Raw genomic sequence first — 12,324 nt, 5'->3', positions numbered from 1 at the left:
TCACTAGACTATGGGGCTAGGCTAGTGACCGCCTCACTAGACTATGGGGCTAGGGTAGTGACCGCCTCACTAGACTATGGGGCTAGGCTAGTGACCGCCTCACTAGACTATGGGGCTAGGCTAGTGACCGCCTCACTAGACTATGGGGCTAGGCTAGTGACCGCCTCACTAGGCGGTGGGGCTAGGCTAGTGACCGCCTAACTAGGCGGTGGGACTAGGCTAGTGACCGCCTAACTAGGCGGTGGGGCTAGGCTAGTGACCGCCTAACTAGGCAGTGGGGCTAGGCTAGTGACCGCCTAACTAGGCAGTGGGGCTAGGCTAGTGACCGCCTCACTGGGCGGTGGTGCTAGGCTAGTGACCGCCTCACTGGGCGGTGGGGCTAGGCTAGTGACCGCCTCACTAGGCGGTGGGGCTAGGCTAGTGACCGCCTCACTAGACTATGGGGCTAGGCTAGTGACCGCCTCACTAGACTGTGGGGCTAGGCTAGTGACCGCCTCACTAGGCGGTGGGGCTAGGCTAGTGACCGCCTCACTAGACTATGGGGCTAGGCTAGTGACCGCCTCACTAGACTGTGGGGCTAGGCTAGTGACCGCCTCACTAGACTGTGGGGCTAGGCTAGTGACCGCCTCACTAGACTGTGGGGCTAGGGTAGTGACCGCCTCACTAGGCAGTGGGGCTAGGCTAGAGACCGTCTCACTAGGCGGTGGGGCTAGGCTAGTGACCGCCTCACTAGGCGGTGGGGCTAGGCTAGTGACCGCCTCACTAGGCGGTGGGGCTAGGCTAGTGACCGCCTCACTAGGCGGTGGGGCTAGGCTAGTGATCACCTCACTAGGCGGTGGGGCTAGCCTAGTGACCGCCTCACTAGGCGGTGGGGCTAGGCTAGTGACCGCCTCACTAGGCGGTGGGGCTAGGCTAGTAACCACCTCACTAGACTATGGGGCTAGGCTAGTGACCGCCTCACTAGACTATGGGGCTAGGCTAGTGACCGCCTCACTAGACTATGGGGCTAGGCTAGTGACCGCCTCACTAGACTATGGGGCTAGGCTAGTGACCGCCTCACTAGGCGGTGGGGTTAGGCTAGTGACCGCCTCACTAGGCGGTGGGGCTAGGCTAGTGACCGCCTCACTAGACTATGGGGCTAGGCTAGTGACCGCCTCACTAGACTATGGGGCTAGGCTAGTGACCGCCTCACTAGACTATGGGGCTAGGCTAGTGACCGCCTCACTAGACTATGGGGCTAGGCTAGTGACCGCCTCACTAGACTATGGGGCTAGGCTAGTGACCGCCTCACTAGGCGGTGGGGCTAGGCTAGTGACCGCCTAGCTAGGCTAGTGACCGCCTAACTAGGCGGTGGGGCTAGGCTAGTGACCGCCTAACTAGGCGGTGGGACTAGGCTAGTGACCGCCTAACTAGGCGGTGGGGCTAGGCTAGTGACCGCCTAACTAGGCAGTGGGGCTAGGCTAGTGACCGCCTAACTAGGCAGTGGGGCTAGGCTAGTGACCGCCTCACTGGGCGGTGGTGCTAGGCTAGTGACCGCCTCACTGGGCGGTGGGGCTAGGCTAGTGACCGCCTCACTAGGCGGTGGGGCTAGGCTAGTGACCGCCTCACTAGACTATGGGGCTAGGCTAGTGACCGCCTCACTAGACTGTGGGGCTAGGCTAGTGACCACCTCACTAGGCGGTGGGGCTAGGCTAGTGACCGCCTCACTAGACTATGGGGCTAGGCTAGTGACCGCCTCACTAGACTGTGGGGCTAGGCTAGTGACCGCCTCACTAGACTATGGGGCTAGGCTAGTGACCGCCTCACTAGACTGTGGGGCTAGGCTAGTGACCGCCTCACTAGACTGTGGGGCTAGGCTAGTGACCGCCTCACTAGACTGTGGGGCTAGGGTAGTGACCGCCTCACTAGGCAGTGGGGCTAGGCTAGAGACCGTCTCACTAGGCGGTGGGGCTAGGTTAGTGACCGCCTCACTAGACTATGGGGCTAGGCTAGTGACCGCCTCACTAGGCAGTGGGGCTAGGCTAGAGACCGTCTCACTAGGCGGTGGGGCTAGGCTAGTGACCGCCTCACTAGGCAGTGGGGCTAGGCTAGTGACCGCCTCACTAGGCAGTGGGGCTAGGCTAGTGACCGCCTCACTAGACTGTGGGGCTAGGCTAGTGACCGCCTCACTAGGCGGTGGGGCTAGGCTAGTGACCGCCTCACTAGGCAGTGGGGCTAGGCTAGTGACCGCCTCACTAGGCAGTGGGGCTAGGCTAGTGACCGCCTCACTAGGCGGTGGGGCTAGGCTAGTGACCGCCTCACTAGACTGTGGGGCTAGGCTAGTGACCGCCTCACTAGGCGGTGGGGCTAGGCTAGTGACCGCCTCACTAGACTATGGGGCTAGGCTAGTGACCGCCTCACTAGGCGGTGGGGCTAGGCTAGTGACCGCCTCACTAGACTGTGGGGCTAGGCTAGTGACAAATGTAGTGACAGGTGTTGCAGGTGAAGTGACTGGTGTTGCAGGTGAAGTGACTGGTGTTGCAGGTGTAGTGACAGGTGTTGCAGGTGTAGTGACAGATGTAGTGACAGGTGAAGTGACAGGTGTAGTGTCTGGCGTAGTGACAGGTGTTGTGACAGGTGTAGTGACAGGTGAAGTGACAGGTGTAGTGACTGGAATAGTGACAGGTGTAGTGACAGGTTTAGTGACTGGTGTAGTGACAGGTGTTGCAGGTGTAGTGACAGGTGTTGCAGGTGTAGTGACAGGTGTTGTGACAGGTGTAGTGATAGGTGGAGTGACAGATGTAGTGACAGGTGTAGTGACAGGTTTAGTGACAGGTGTAGTGACAGGTGTAGTGACAGATGAAGTGACAGGTGTAGTGACAGGTTTAGTGACAGGTTTAGTGACAGGTGTAGTGACAGGTTTAGTGACAGGTGTAGTGACAGGTGAAGTGATAGGTGGAGTGACAGATGTAGTGACAGGTGTAGTGACAGGTTTAGTGACAGGTGTAGTGACAGGTGAAGTGATAGGTGGAGTGACAGATGTAGTGACAGGTGTAGTGACAGGTGTTGTAGGTGTAGTGACAGGAGTAGTGACAGGTGTAGTGACAGGTGTAGTGACAGATGTAGTGACAGGTGTAGTGACAGGTGAAGTGACAGGTGTATTGACAGGTGTAGTGACAGATGTAGTGACAGGTGTAGTGACAGGTGTAGTGACAGGTGTAGTGATAGGTGTAGTGACAGGTGTAGTGACAGGTGTAGTGACAGCTTTAGTGACAGGTGTAGTGACAGGTGAAGTGACAGGTGTAGTGACAGGTTTAGTGACAGGTGAAGTGACAGGTGAAGTGACAGGTGTAGTGACAGGTGAAGTGACAGGTGTAGTGACAGGTTTAGTGACAGGTGTAGTGACAGGTGTAGTGATAGGTGAAGTGACAGGTGTAATGACAGGTGAAGTGACAGGTGTAGTGACAGATGTAGTGACAGGTGTAGTGACAGGTGAAATGACAGATGTAGTGACAGGTGTAGTGACAGATGTAGTGACAGGTGTAGTAACAGGTGTAGTGACAGGTGTAGTGACAAGTGTAATGACAGGTGTTGCAGGAATAGTGACAAGTGAAGTGACAGGTGTAATGACAGGTGTAGTGTCATTATACAGGTGTATATATATATATATATATATATATATATATATATATATATATATATATATATATATATATATATATATATATATATATATATATATATATATATATATATATATATATGTATATGTTTTTCCAAACCTTTCACCATATTTTTCCATTCTTAAATAAATATATATTCTACAGACAACTCAGTATTCCGGCTGCGAGAAAATTAGCAAAGTTACACACGGACTTCTCACAAATTGTTAACTAGGAAATTAAAAAAAAATCCCACACAATTAGTTGTTCAAGTTTATCATTATTATTAATATTAAGACTCGAAGATTAACGTTTCAGTATGTTAAGGCCTTTAATTATGCCTTAACAAAAGTTGAATAAGTTAAATATTTGTAAAGCAAAGTGTATTTTGTACAAGCAGCTTAGTACTTACATCTATTAGTTCTTCCTGTTAAGTGGCTTCACTTGATGATAGAGCGAGCATGTATACTAAGCCATGTATGGTCCAAGCTTGTGTAGGTTTACCCTTACCAACAACCACACTGGCTTAACTGGTTGTAAAGTGTGGCAGCAGGGGACTACATGAGCCAGTACCAGTTTACCCTTACCAACAACCACACTGGCTTAACTGGTTGTAAAGTGTGGCAGCAGGGGGACTACATGAGCCAGTACCAGTTTACCCTTACCAACAACCACACTGGCTTAACTGGTTGTAAAGTGTGGCAGCAGGGGGACTACATGAGCCAGTACCACTAGTACTGACCTTGTGTCGTCACACACCACTCTTGAGAGTCTCTGCACGATAACAGTCTACCCATATGTGCTAATATGGACTCTAAGCACAATATATGTGCTCTTGAAGGCGGCCAGCCTGGACGGGGGTCTTCTGACCCGTAAATTCTCAACACGACTATGGACAGGCTACTGCAGCTCTGGGCCCTGTAAGGTTGGTGGTAGCTGATGGGCGGCTGGTGGCTGTCTAAGTGGGCGGCTGGTGGGCGGCTGGTGGCTGTCTAAGTGGGCGGCTGGTGGCTGTCTCAGTGGGCGGCTGGTGGCTGTCTCAGTGGGCGGCTGGTGGCTGTCTCAGTGGGCGGTTGGTGGCTGTCTCAGTGGGCGGCTGATGGCTGTCTCAGTGGGCGGCTGGTGGCTGTCTCAGTGGACGGCTGGTGGCTGTCTCAGTGGGCGGCTGATGGGCGGCTGGTGGCTGTCTAAGTGGGCGGCTGGTGGCTGTCTAAGTGGGCGGCTGGTGGCTGTCTAAGTGGGCGGCTGGTGGCTGTCTCAGTGGACGGCTGGTGGCTGTCTCAGTGGGCGGCTGATGGGCGGCTGGTGGCTGTCTAAGTGGGCGGCTGGTGGCTGTCTAAGTGGGCGGCTGGTGGCTGTCTCAGTGGGCGGCTGGTGGCTGTCTAACTGGGCGGCTGGTGGCTGTCTCAGTGGGCGGCTGGTGGCTGTCTAAGTGGGCGGCTGGTGGCTGTCTCAGTGGGCGGCTGGTGGCTGTCTAAGTGGGCGGCTGGTGGCTGTCTCAGTGGGCGGCTGGTGGCTGTCTCAGTGGGCGGCTGGTGGCTGTCTAAGTGGGCGGCTGGTGGCTGTCTCAGTGGGCGGCTGGTGGCTGTCTCAGTGGGCGGCTGGTGGCTGTCTCAGTGGGCGGCTGGTGGCTGTCTAAGTGGGCGGCTGGTGGCTGTCTCAGTGGGCGGCTGGTGGCTGTCTCAGTGGGCGGCTGGTGGCTGTCTCAGTGGGCGGCTGGTGGCTGTCTCAGTGGGCGGCTGGTGGCTGTCTCAGTGGGCGGCTGGTGGCTGTCTCAGTGGGCGGCTGGTGGCTGTCTCAGTGGGCGGCTGGTGGCTGTCTCAGTGGGCGGCTGGTGGCTGTCTCAGTGGGCGGCTGGTGGCTGTCTTAGTGGGCGGCTGGTGGCTGTCTCAGTGGGCGGTTGGTGGCTGTCTCAGTGGGCGGCTGGTGGCTGTCTCAGTGGGCGGCTGGTGGCTGTCTCAGTGGGCGGCTGGTGGTTGTCTCAGTGGGCGGCTGGTGGCTGTCTCAGTGGGCGGCTGGTGGCTGTCTCAGTGGGCGGCTGGTGGCTGTCTAAGTGGGCGGCTGGTGGCTGTCTAAGTGGGCGGCTGGTGGCTGTCTAAGTGGGCGGCTGGTGGCTGTCTCAGTGGGCGGCTGGTGGCTGTCTCAGTGGGCGGCTGGTGGCTGTCTCAGTGGGCGGCTGGTGGCTGTCTCAGTGGGCGGCTGGTGGCTGTCTCAGTGGGCGGTTGGTGGCTGTCTCAGTGGGCGGCTGGTGGCTGTCTCAGTGGGCGGCTGGTGGCTGTCTCAGTGGGCGGCTGGTGGCTGTCTCAGTGGGCGGCTGGTGGCTGTCTCAGTGGGCGGTTGGTGGCTGTCTCAGTGGGCGGCTGGTGGCTGTCTCAGTGGGCGGCTGGTGGCTGTCTCAGTGGGCGGCTGGTGGCTGTCTCAGTGGGCGGCTGGTGGTTGTCTCAGTGGGCGGTTGGTGGCTGTTTCAGTGGGCGGCTGATGGGCGGCTGGTGGCTGTCTCAGTGGGCGGCTGGTGGCTGTCTCAGTGGGCGGCTGGTGGCTGTCTCAGTGGGCGGCTGGTGGCTGTCTCAGTGGGCGGCTGGTGGCTGTCTCAGTGGGCGGTTGGTGGCTGTCTCAGTGGGCGGCTGGTGGCTGTCTCAGTGGGCGGCTGGTGGCTGTCTCAGTGGGCGGCTGGTGGCTGTCTCAGTGGGCGGCTGGTGGTTGTCTCAGTGGGCGGTTGGTGGCTGTTTCAGTGGGCGGCTGGTGGGCGGCTGGTGGGCGGCTGGTGGCTGTTTTAGTGGGCGGCTGGTGGCTGTCTAAGTGGGCGGCTGGTGGCTGTCTCAGTGGGCGGCTGATGGGCGGCTGGTGGCTGTCTCAGTGGGCGGCTGGTGGCTGTCTCAGTGGGCGGCTGGTGGCTGTCTCAGTGGGCGGCTGGTGGCTGTCTCAGTGGGCGGCTGGTGGCTGTCTCAGTGGGCGGCTGGTGGCTGTCTCAGTGGGCGGCTGGTGGCTGTCTCAGTGGGCGGCTGGTGGCTGTCTCAGTGGGCGGCTGATGGGCGGCTGGTGGCTGTCTCAGTGGGCGGCTGGTGGCTGTCTCAGTGGGCGGCTGGTGGCTGTCTCAGTGGGCGGCTGGTGGCTGTCTCAGTGGGCGGTTGGTGGCTGTGTCAGTGGGCGGCTGGTGGCTGTCTCAGTGGGCGGCTGGTGGCTGTCTCAGTGGGCGGCTGGTGGCTGTCTCAGTGGGCGGCTGGTGGGCGGCTGGTGGGCGGCTGGTGGCTGTTTTAGTGGGCGGCTGGTGGCTGTCTAAGTGGGCGGCTGGTGGCTGTCTCAGTGGGCGGCTGATGGGCGGCTGGTGGCTGTCTCAGTGGGCGGCTGGTGGCTGTCTCAGTGGGCGGCTGGTGGCTGTCTCAGTGGGCGGCTGGTGGCTGTCTCAGTGGGCGGCTGGTGGCTGTCTCAGTGGGCGGCTGGTGGCTGTCTCAGTGGGCGGCTGGTGGCTGTCTCAGTGGGCGGCTGGTGGCTGTCATATTGAATATTGTCAAGGCCTTGAAACTTTTTAATATAGATGTAATGTTTAGCTACGAAAACACTGTTGGTAAGCTATTAGTAAGGAACAGCCCTCGTAGTAATAATTGCGTCATTTATAAAATACCTTGTAAGGAATGTAATAAGTTCTATGTCGGGCAAACATCTAAAGATTTAAAATGTAGAATATCGCAACATAAATACTCTGTAAGACATGGCCAATTATCTAATGCTTTGTTTGTGCATTTGTCAGAAAAAGCTCACCAAATTGATTGGGAGAGTGCGTCTTCAATAACAAATTGTAAAAGCACCTATAACAGAAACATAATTGAATCCGCTTTGATACAGATCACCAAAGAAAGTAATTTGAATATTAGCAGTGGTCTATATAACTTAGATCCATTTCTAATAGATCAGCTAAAGGGCGATTTAAGTAGAATCATTGAAAAACATTTGTCTCACTAATTTATTGTATATATTTACCTCTTTATGTTATAATTACCTATGCATTATGCTTGTATGTCTGCTGTATCAGATGGGCCATTGGGCTACATCGGATGGGCCAATTGGGTGCATCTGATTGGCCAATGGGCCTTCTGCGTTGTCCAAGTATTGTACCTCACCTTACTTCACCACTCTCTCCTGCCTATTTATACCCATCACTCGATCTGTAAAATGACCTTCTGAAGATGTATTTAATATACGAAAGTACTTAAGGAAATTTCCTGTTTCATTTTTCCTCCGTGGTCTGACATTGTCACATTCTTAATCACGTGTTTATTTTCGTGATATACACACATATATATATATATATATATATATATATATATATATATATATATATATATATATATATATATATATATATATATATATATATATATATATACTCCATATATATATATATATAGAGTATATATATATATATATATATATATATACTCTATACTCCCAAACTCGTACATGAGTGTCTGGCCTACGCTTGAAACAACCCTTTGTTGTATAAATCAGTAGCCGTGGTTGTGGCGCCGGCCATATGGGGCGAGGCTGGCTGCCTGGCCACAGGGTCGCTCTCTGTGTCAAGGTGGCACAGTTCGCTCCCTTCTCCACCCACAAATCAAGAATTCCGGGTTCGAATCCCGGGAGGGACAGAAATGGTTGGCCACGTTTCCACTCACCTAATGCATCTGTTCACCTAGCAGTGTGTAAGTACTTGGGAGATAGTCAGCTTACTGTGGGGTTGTATCCTGGGGGGGGGGGGGGTGTCTACACCTGTCACTACATCTGTCACTACATCTGTCACTACATCTGTCACTACACCTGTCAATACACCTGTCTACACCTGTCAATACACCTGTCACTACATCTGTCACTACACCTGCAACACCTGTCACTACACCTGTCACTACATCTGTCACTACACCTGTCACTACACCTGTCACTATACCTGTCACTACACCTACAACACCTGTCACTACACCTGTCACTACACCTGCCACTTCACCTGTCACTACACCTGTCACTACACCTGCAACACCTGTCACTACATCTGTCACTACATCTGTCACTACACCTGTCACTACACCTACAACACCTGTCACTACACCTGTCACTACACCTGTCACTTCACCTGTAACTACACCTGTCACTACACCTGTCACTACATCTGTCACTACACCTGTCAATACACCTGTCACTACACCTGACACTACACCTGTCACTACACCTACAACACCTGTCACTACACCTCCAAACTTGTCACTACACCTGTCACTACACCTGTCACTTCACCTGTCAATACACCTGTCACTACACCTGCAACACCTGTCACTACATCTGTCACTACACCTGTCACTACACCTACAACACCTGTCACTACACCTGTCACTACACCTGTCACTACACCTGTCACTTCACCTGTCACTACACCTGTCACTACACCTGTCATTACACCTGTCACTACACCTGTCACTACATCTGGTCACTACACCTGTCACTACACCTGTCACACCTGTCACTACACTTGTCATTACACCTGTCACTTCACTTGTCACTATTCCTGCAACACCTGTCATTACACCTGTCACTTCACTTGTCACTATTCCTGCAACACCTGTCATTACACCTGTCACTACACCTGTCACTACACCTGTTACTACACCTGTCACTACATCTGTCACTACACCTGTCACTACATCTGTCATTTCACCTGTCACTACACCTGTCACTACATCTGTCACTACACCTGTCACTTCACCTGTCATTACACCTGTCACTTCACCTGTCACTACACCTGTCACTACACCTGTCACTAAACCTGTCACTACACCTGTCACTTCACCTGTCACTACACCTGTCACTTCACCTGTCACTTCACCTGTCACTAAACCTGTCACTACACCTGTCACTTCACCTGTCACTACACCTGTCACTTCACCTGTCACTACACCTGTCACTAAAGCTGTCACTACACCTGTCACTACACCTGTCACTACACCTATCACTACACCTGTCACAACACCTGTCACTACACCTGTCACTACACCTGTCACTACACCTGTCACTACTCCTGTCACTACACCTACAACACCTGTCACTACACCTGTCACTACATCTGTCACTCCACCTATCACTTCACCTGTCACTACACCTGTCACTAAACCTGTCACTACACCTGTCACTACATCTGTCACTTCACCTGTCACTACACCTGTCACTAAACCTGTCACTACACCTGTCACTTCATCTGTTACTACACTTGTCACTACACCTGTCATTACACCTGTCACTTCACCTGTCACTACACCTGTCACTTCACCTGTCACTTCACCTGTCACTAAACCTGTCACTACACCTGTCACTTCACCTGTCACTACACCTGTCACTAAACCTGTCACTACATCTGTCACTCCACCTATCACTACACCTGTCACAACACCTGTCACTACACCTGTCACTACACCTGCAACACCTGTCACTACACCAGTCACTAAACCTGTCACTACATCTGTCACTACACCTGTCACTATTCCAGTCACTACACCTGTCACTTCACCTGTCACTACACCTGTCACTACATCTGCAACACCTGTCACTACGCCAGACACTACACCTGTCACTTCACCTGTCACTACATCTGTCACTACACCTGCAACACCTGTCACTACACCTGCAACACCAGTCACTTCACCTGCAACACCAGTCACTTCACCTGCAACACCTGTCACTACATTTGTCAGCACACCTGCAACACCAGTCACTTCACCTGCAACACCTGTCACTACATTTGTCACTACACCTGTTACCACACCTGCAACACCTGTCACTACACCTGCAACACACAGGAGAGTGTGAAGGACTTAGTGGAAGTCTTTCTACATAAAATACACCAATACACGTGTGTTGATTTTGCTGCCATGTTGCTAATTAATGTGTGTGAGAGAGAAGACATCAACATGACTCCCGTTGGTAACATTGTAACAGTAACTACCGGTGTGGTTACTGCACGACTCCCGTTGGTAACATTGTAACAGTAACTACCGGTGTGGTTACTGCACGACTCCCGTTGGTAACATTGTAACAGTAACTACCGGTGTGGTTACTGCACGACTCCCGTTGGTAACATTGTAACAGTAACTACCGGTGTGGTTACTGCACGACTCCCGTTGGTATCATTGTAACAGTAACTACCGGTGTGGTTACTGCACGACTCTCGTTGGTAACATTGTAACAGTAACTACCGGTGTGGTTACTGCACGACTCCCGTTGGTAACATTGTAACAGTAACTACCGGTGTGGTTACTGCACGACTCCCGTTGGTAACATTGTAACAGTAACTACCGGTGTGGTTACTGCACGACTCCCGTTGGTAACATTGTAACAGTAACTACCGGTGTGGTTACTGCACGACTCCCGTTGGTAACATTGTAACAGTAACTACAGGTGTGGTTACTGCACAACCACATCAACACCGTGACGTATCACTGAGGGAGAGCAACAGTTGAGGCGGGTGGTGAGGGCTTGGTAGTGCCCAGGGTGCAGCTCCGCGCCCTCCCTCATGGCTCCTCAGGTTCTCACTCCTCTCACCCCTACGGCTCCTGTTTATCACTGCCACTCCTGTTGCTCCCGTTACTGCCCCCACATCTCCCGTTACTGCCCCCACACCTCCCGTTACTGCCCCCACACCTCCCGTTACTGCCCCCACACCTCCCGTTACTGCCCCCACACCTCCCGTTACTGCCCCCACACCTCCCGTTACTGTGTTGTGTTGGATGATATGTGAACTACGCCCAATGTTCTTCACTTGTTCTCTCCAGCGGAAGTATAACAATGTGTGTTTGTTATGGTTATTGTCTGGAGCTTGTGTAACACGCGGAGGGCGGGGCAAGGGTCAGGGGGCCGGGGTCAGGGGTCGGGGGTCAGGGGTCAGGAGAGGCTCCCATGGACCCCTAGGGGCACACCCCGCCGCCCACGCCGAGGCACCACGCCCACACCACGCCCACCTTACCTTAAGCTTGCTCTTGGTGACCTCGCCGGTCTTCTGCTGGTCGAGGGCGTCGAAGGCGAACCAGAGACTGTTAGCGACCAGGTGGGCCAGGGTGGCCATGGCGGGCCGCCGGAGCCGGAGTGAGCATCGCCGCCCGCACCGACACACGCCACACACACACACACACACACCAACTATCCCTTTTCAACGTTGCTAATTTACCCAACTCGTCCATAAGAGAAGAACATTTTGGCAGCTAGGTGGTGGGTTGTGGAGGCGAGGAGGGGTGTTGTGGGGTTGTGAAGGAGGAGGTGGGGGTTGTGGGGAGGTGAGCAACTACACGTGTTGTTAATATTGCAGCGACCTCTGGAGGCTGAGGCCAGCCTTTACTTTACAGGAGTCTCACCTGAGCTGCCGTGTGGTGTAGACGTGTAGCCTGACCGTTCCGGCAGTTTGGGGTAGTTGCCGTTTTCGCCGGCAGGGTGTGTGGGTGTCTCTACCCTCCCTGCTGTTCCTGGTGGTGGGGACATGGCGTGTTTACGATGGGCTGCCATCTTCCAGCTGTCGTGAGGGTGAACTCCATCGGTTTGGAGTTTACTGGTCGTGCAGGTTACCCTCTTGTGGCCTTGGTCTTTAGTGACATGCTCAGGGTCCCGGTCCAGGACGTCTACGGTGTCGAGCTGGTCACTGCTCGCCGTGTAA

The 12,324-nt window shown here is 53.9% G+C and overlaps 1 protein-coding gene across 1 annotated transcript in view; it reads right to left on the bottom strand.

Annotated features, from left to right (window-relative positions):
- The window catches only part of LOC123768036 (switch-associated protein 70), a 114,809-nt gene extending 103,035 nt beyond the window's left edge, over nt 1-11,774 (bottom strand). The window contains exon 1 of the mRNA XM_069306516.1: nt 11,644-11,774. Coding sequence (XP_069162617.1) covers nt 11,644-11,742 — 99 coding nt within the window. The 5' untranslated portion in view covers nt 11,743-11,774. The remainder of the gene's footprint in view (nt 1-11,643) is intronic.
- Nucleotides 11,775-12,324: the final 550 nt, after the last annotated feature.

The sequence above is a fragment of the Procambarus clarkii genome, chromosome 58 (genome assembly GCF_040958095.1).
Source record: "Procambarus clarkii isolate CNS0578487 chromosome 58, FALCON_Pclarkii_2.0, whole genome shotgun sequence".
Taxonomy (NCBI): domain Eukaryota; kingdom Metazoa; phylum Arthropoda; class Malacostraca; order Decapoda; family Cambaridae; genus Procambarus; species Procambarus clarkii.
Note: the sequence above shows the minus strand (reverse complement) of the source record. Positions and strands in the feature narration are given on the sequence as shown.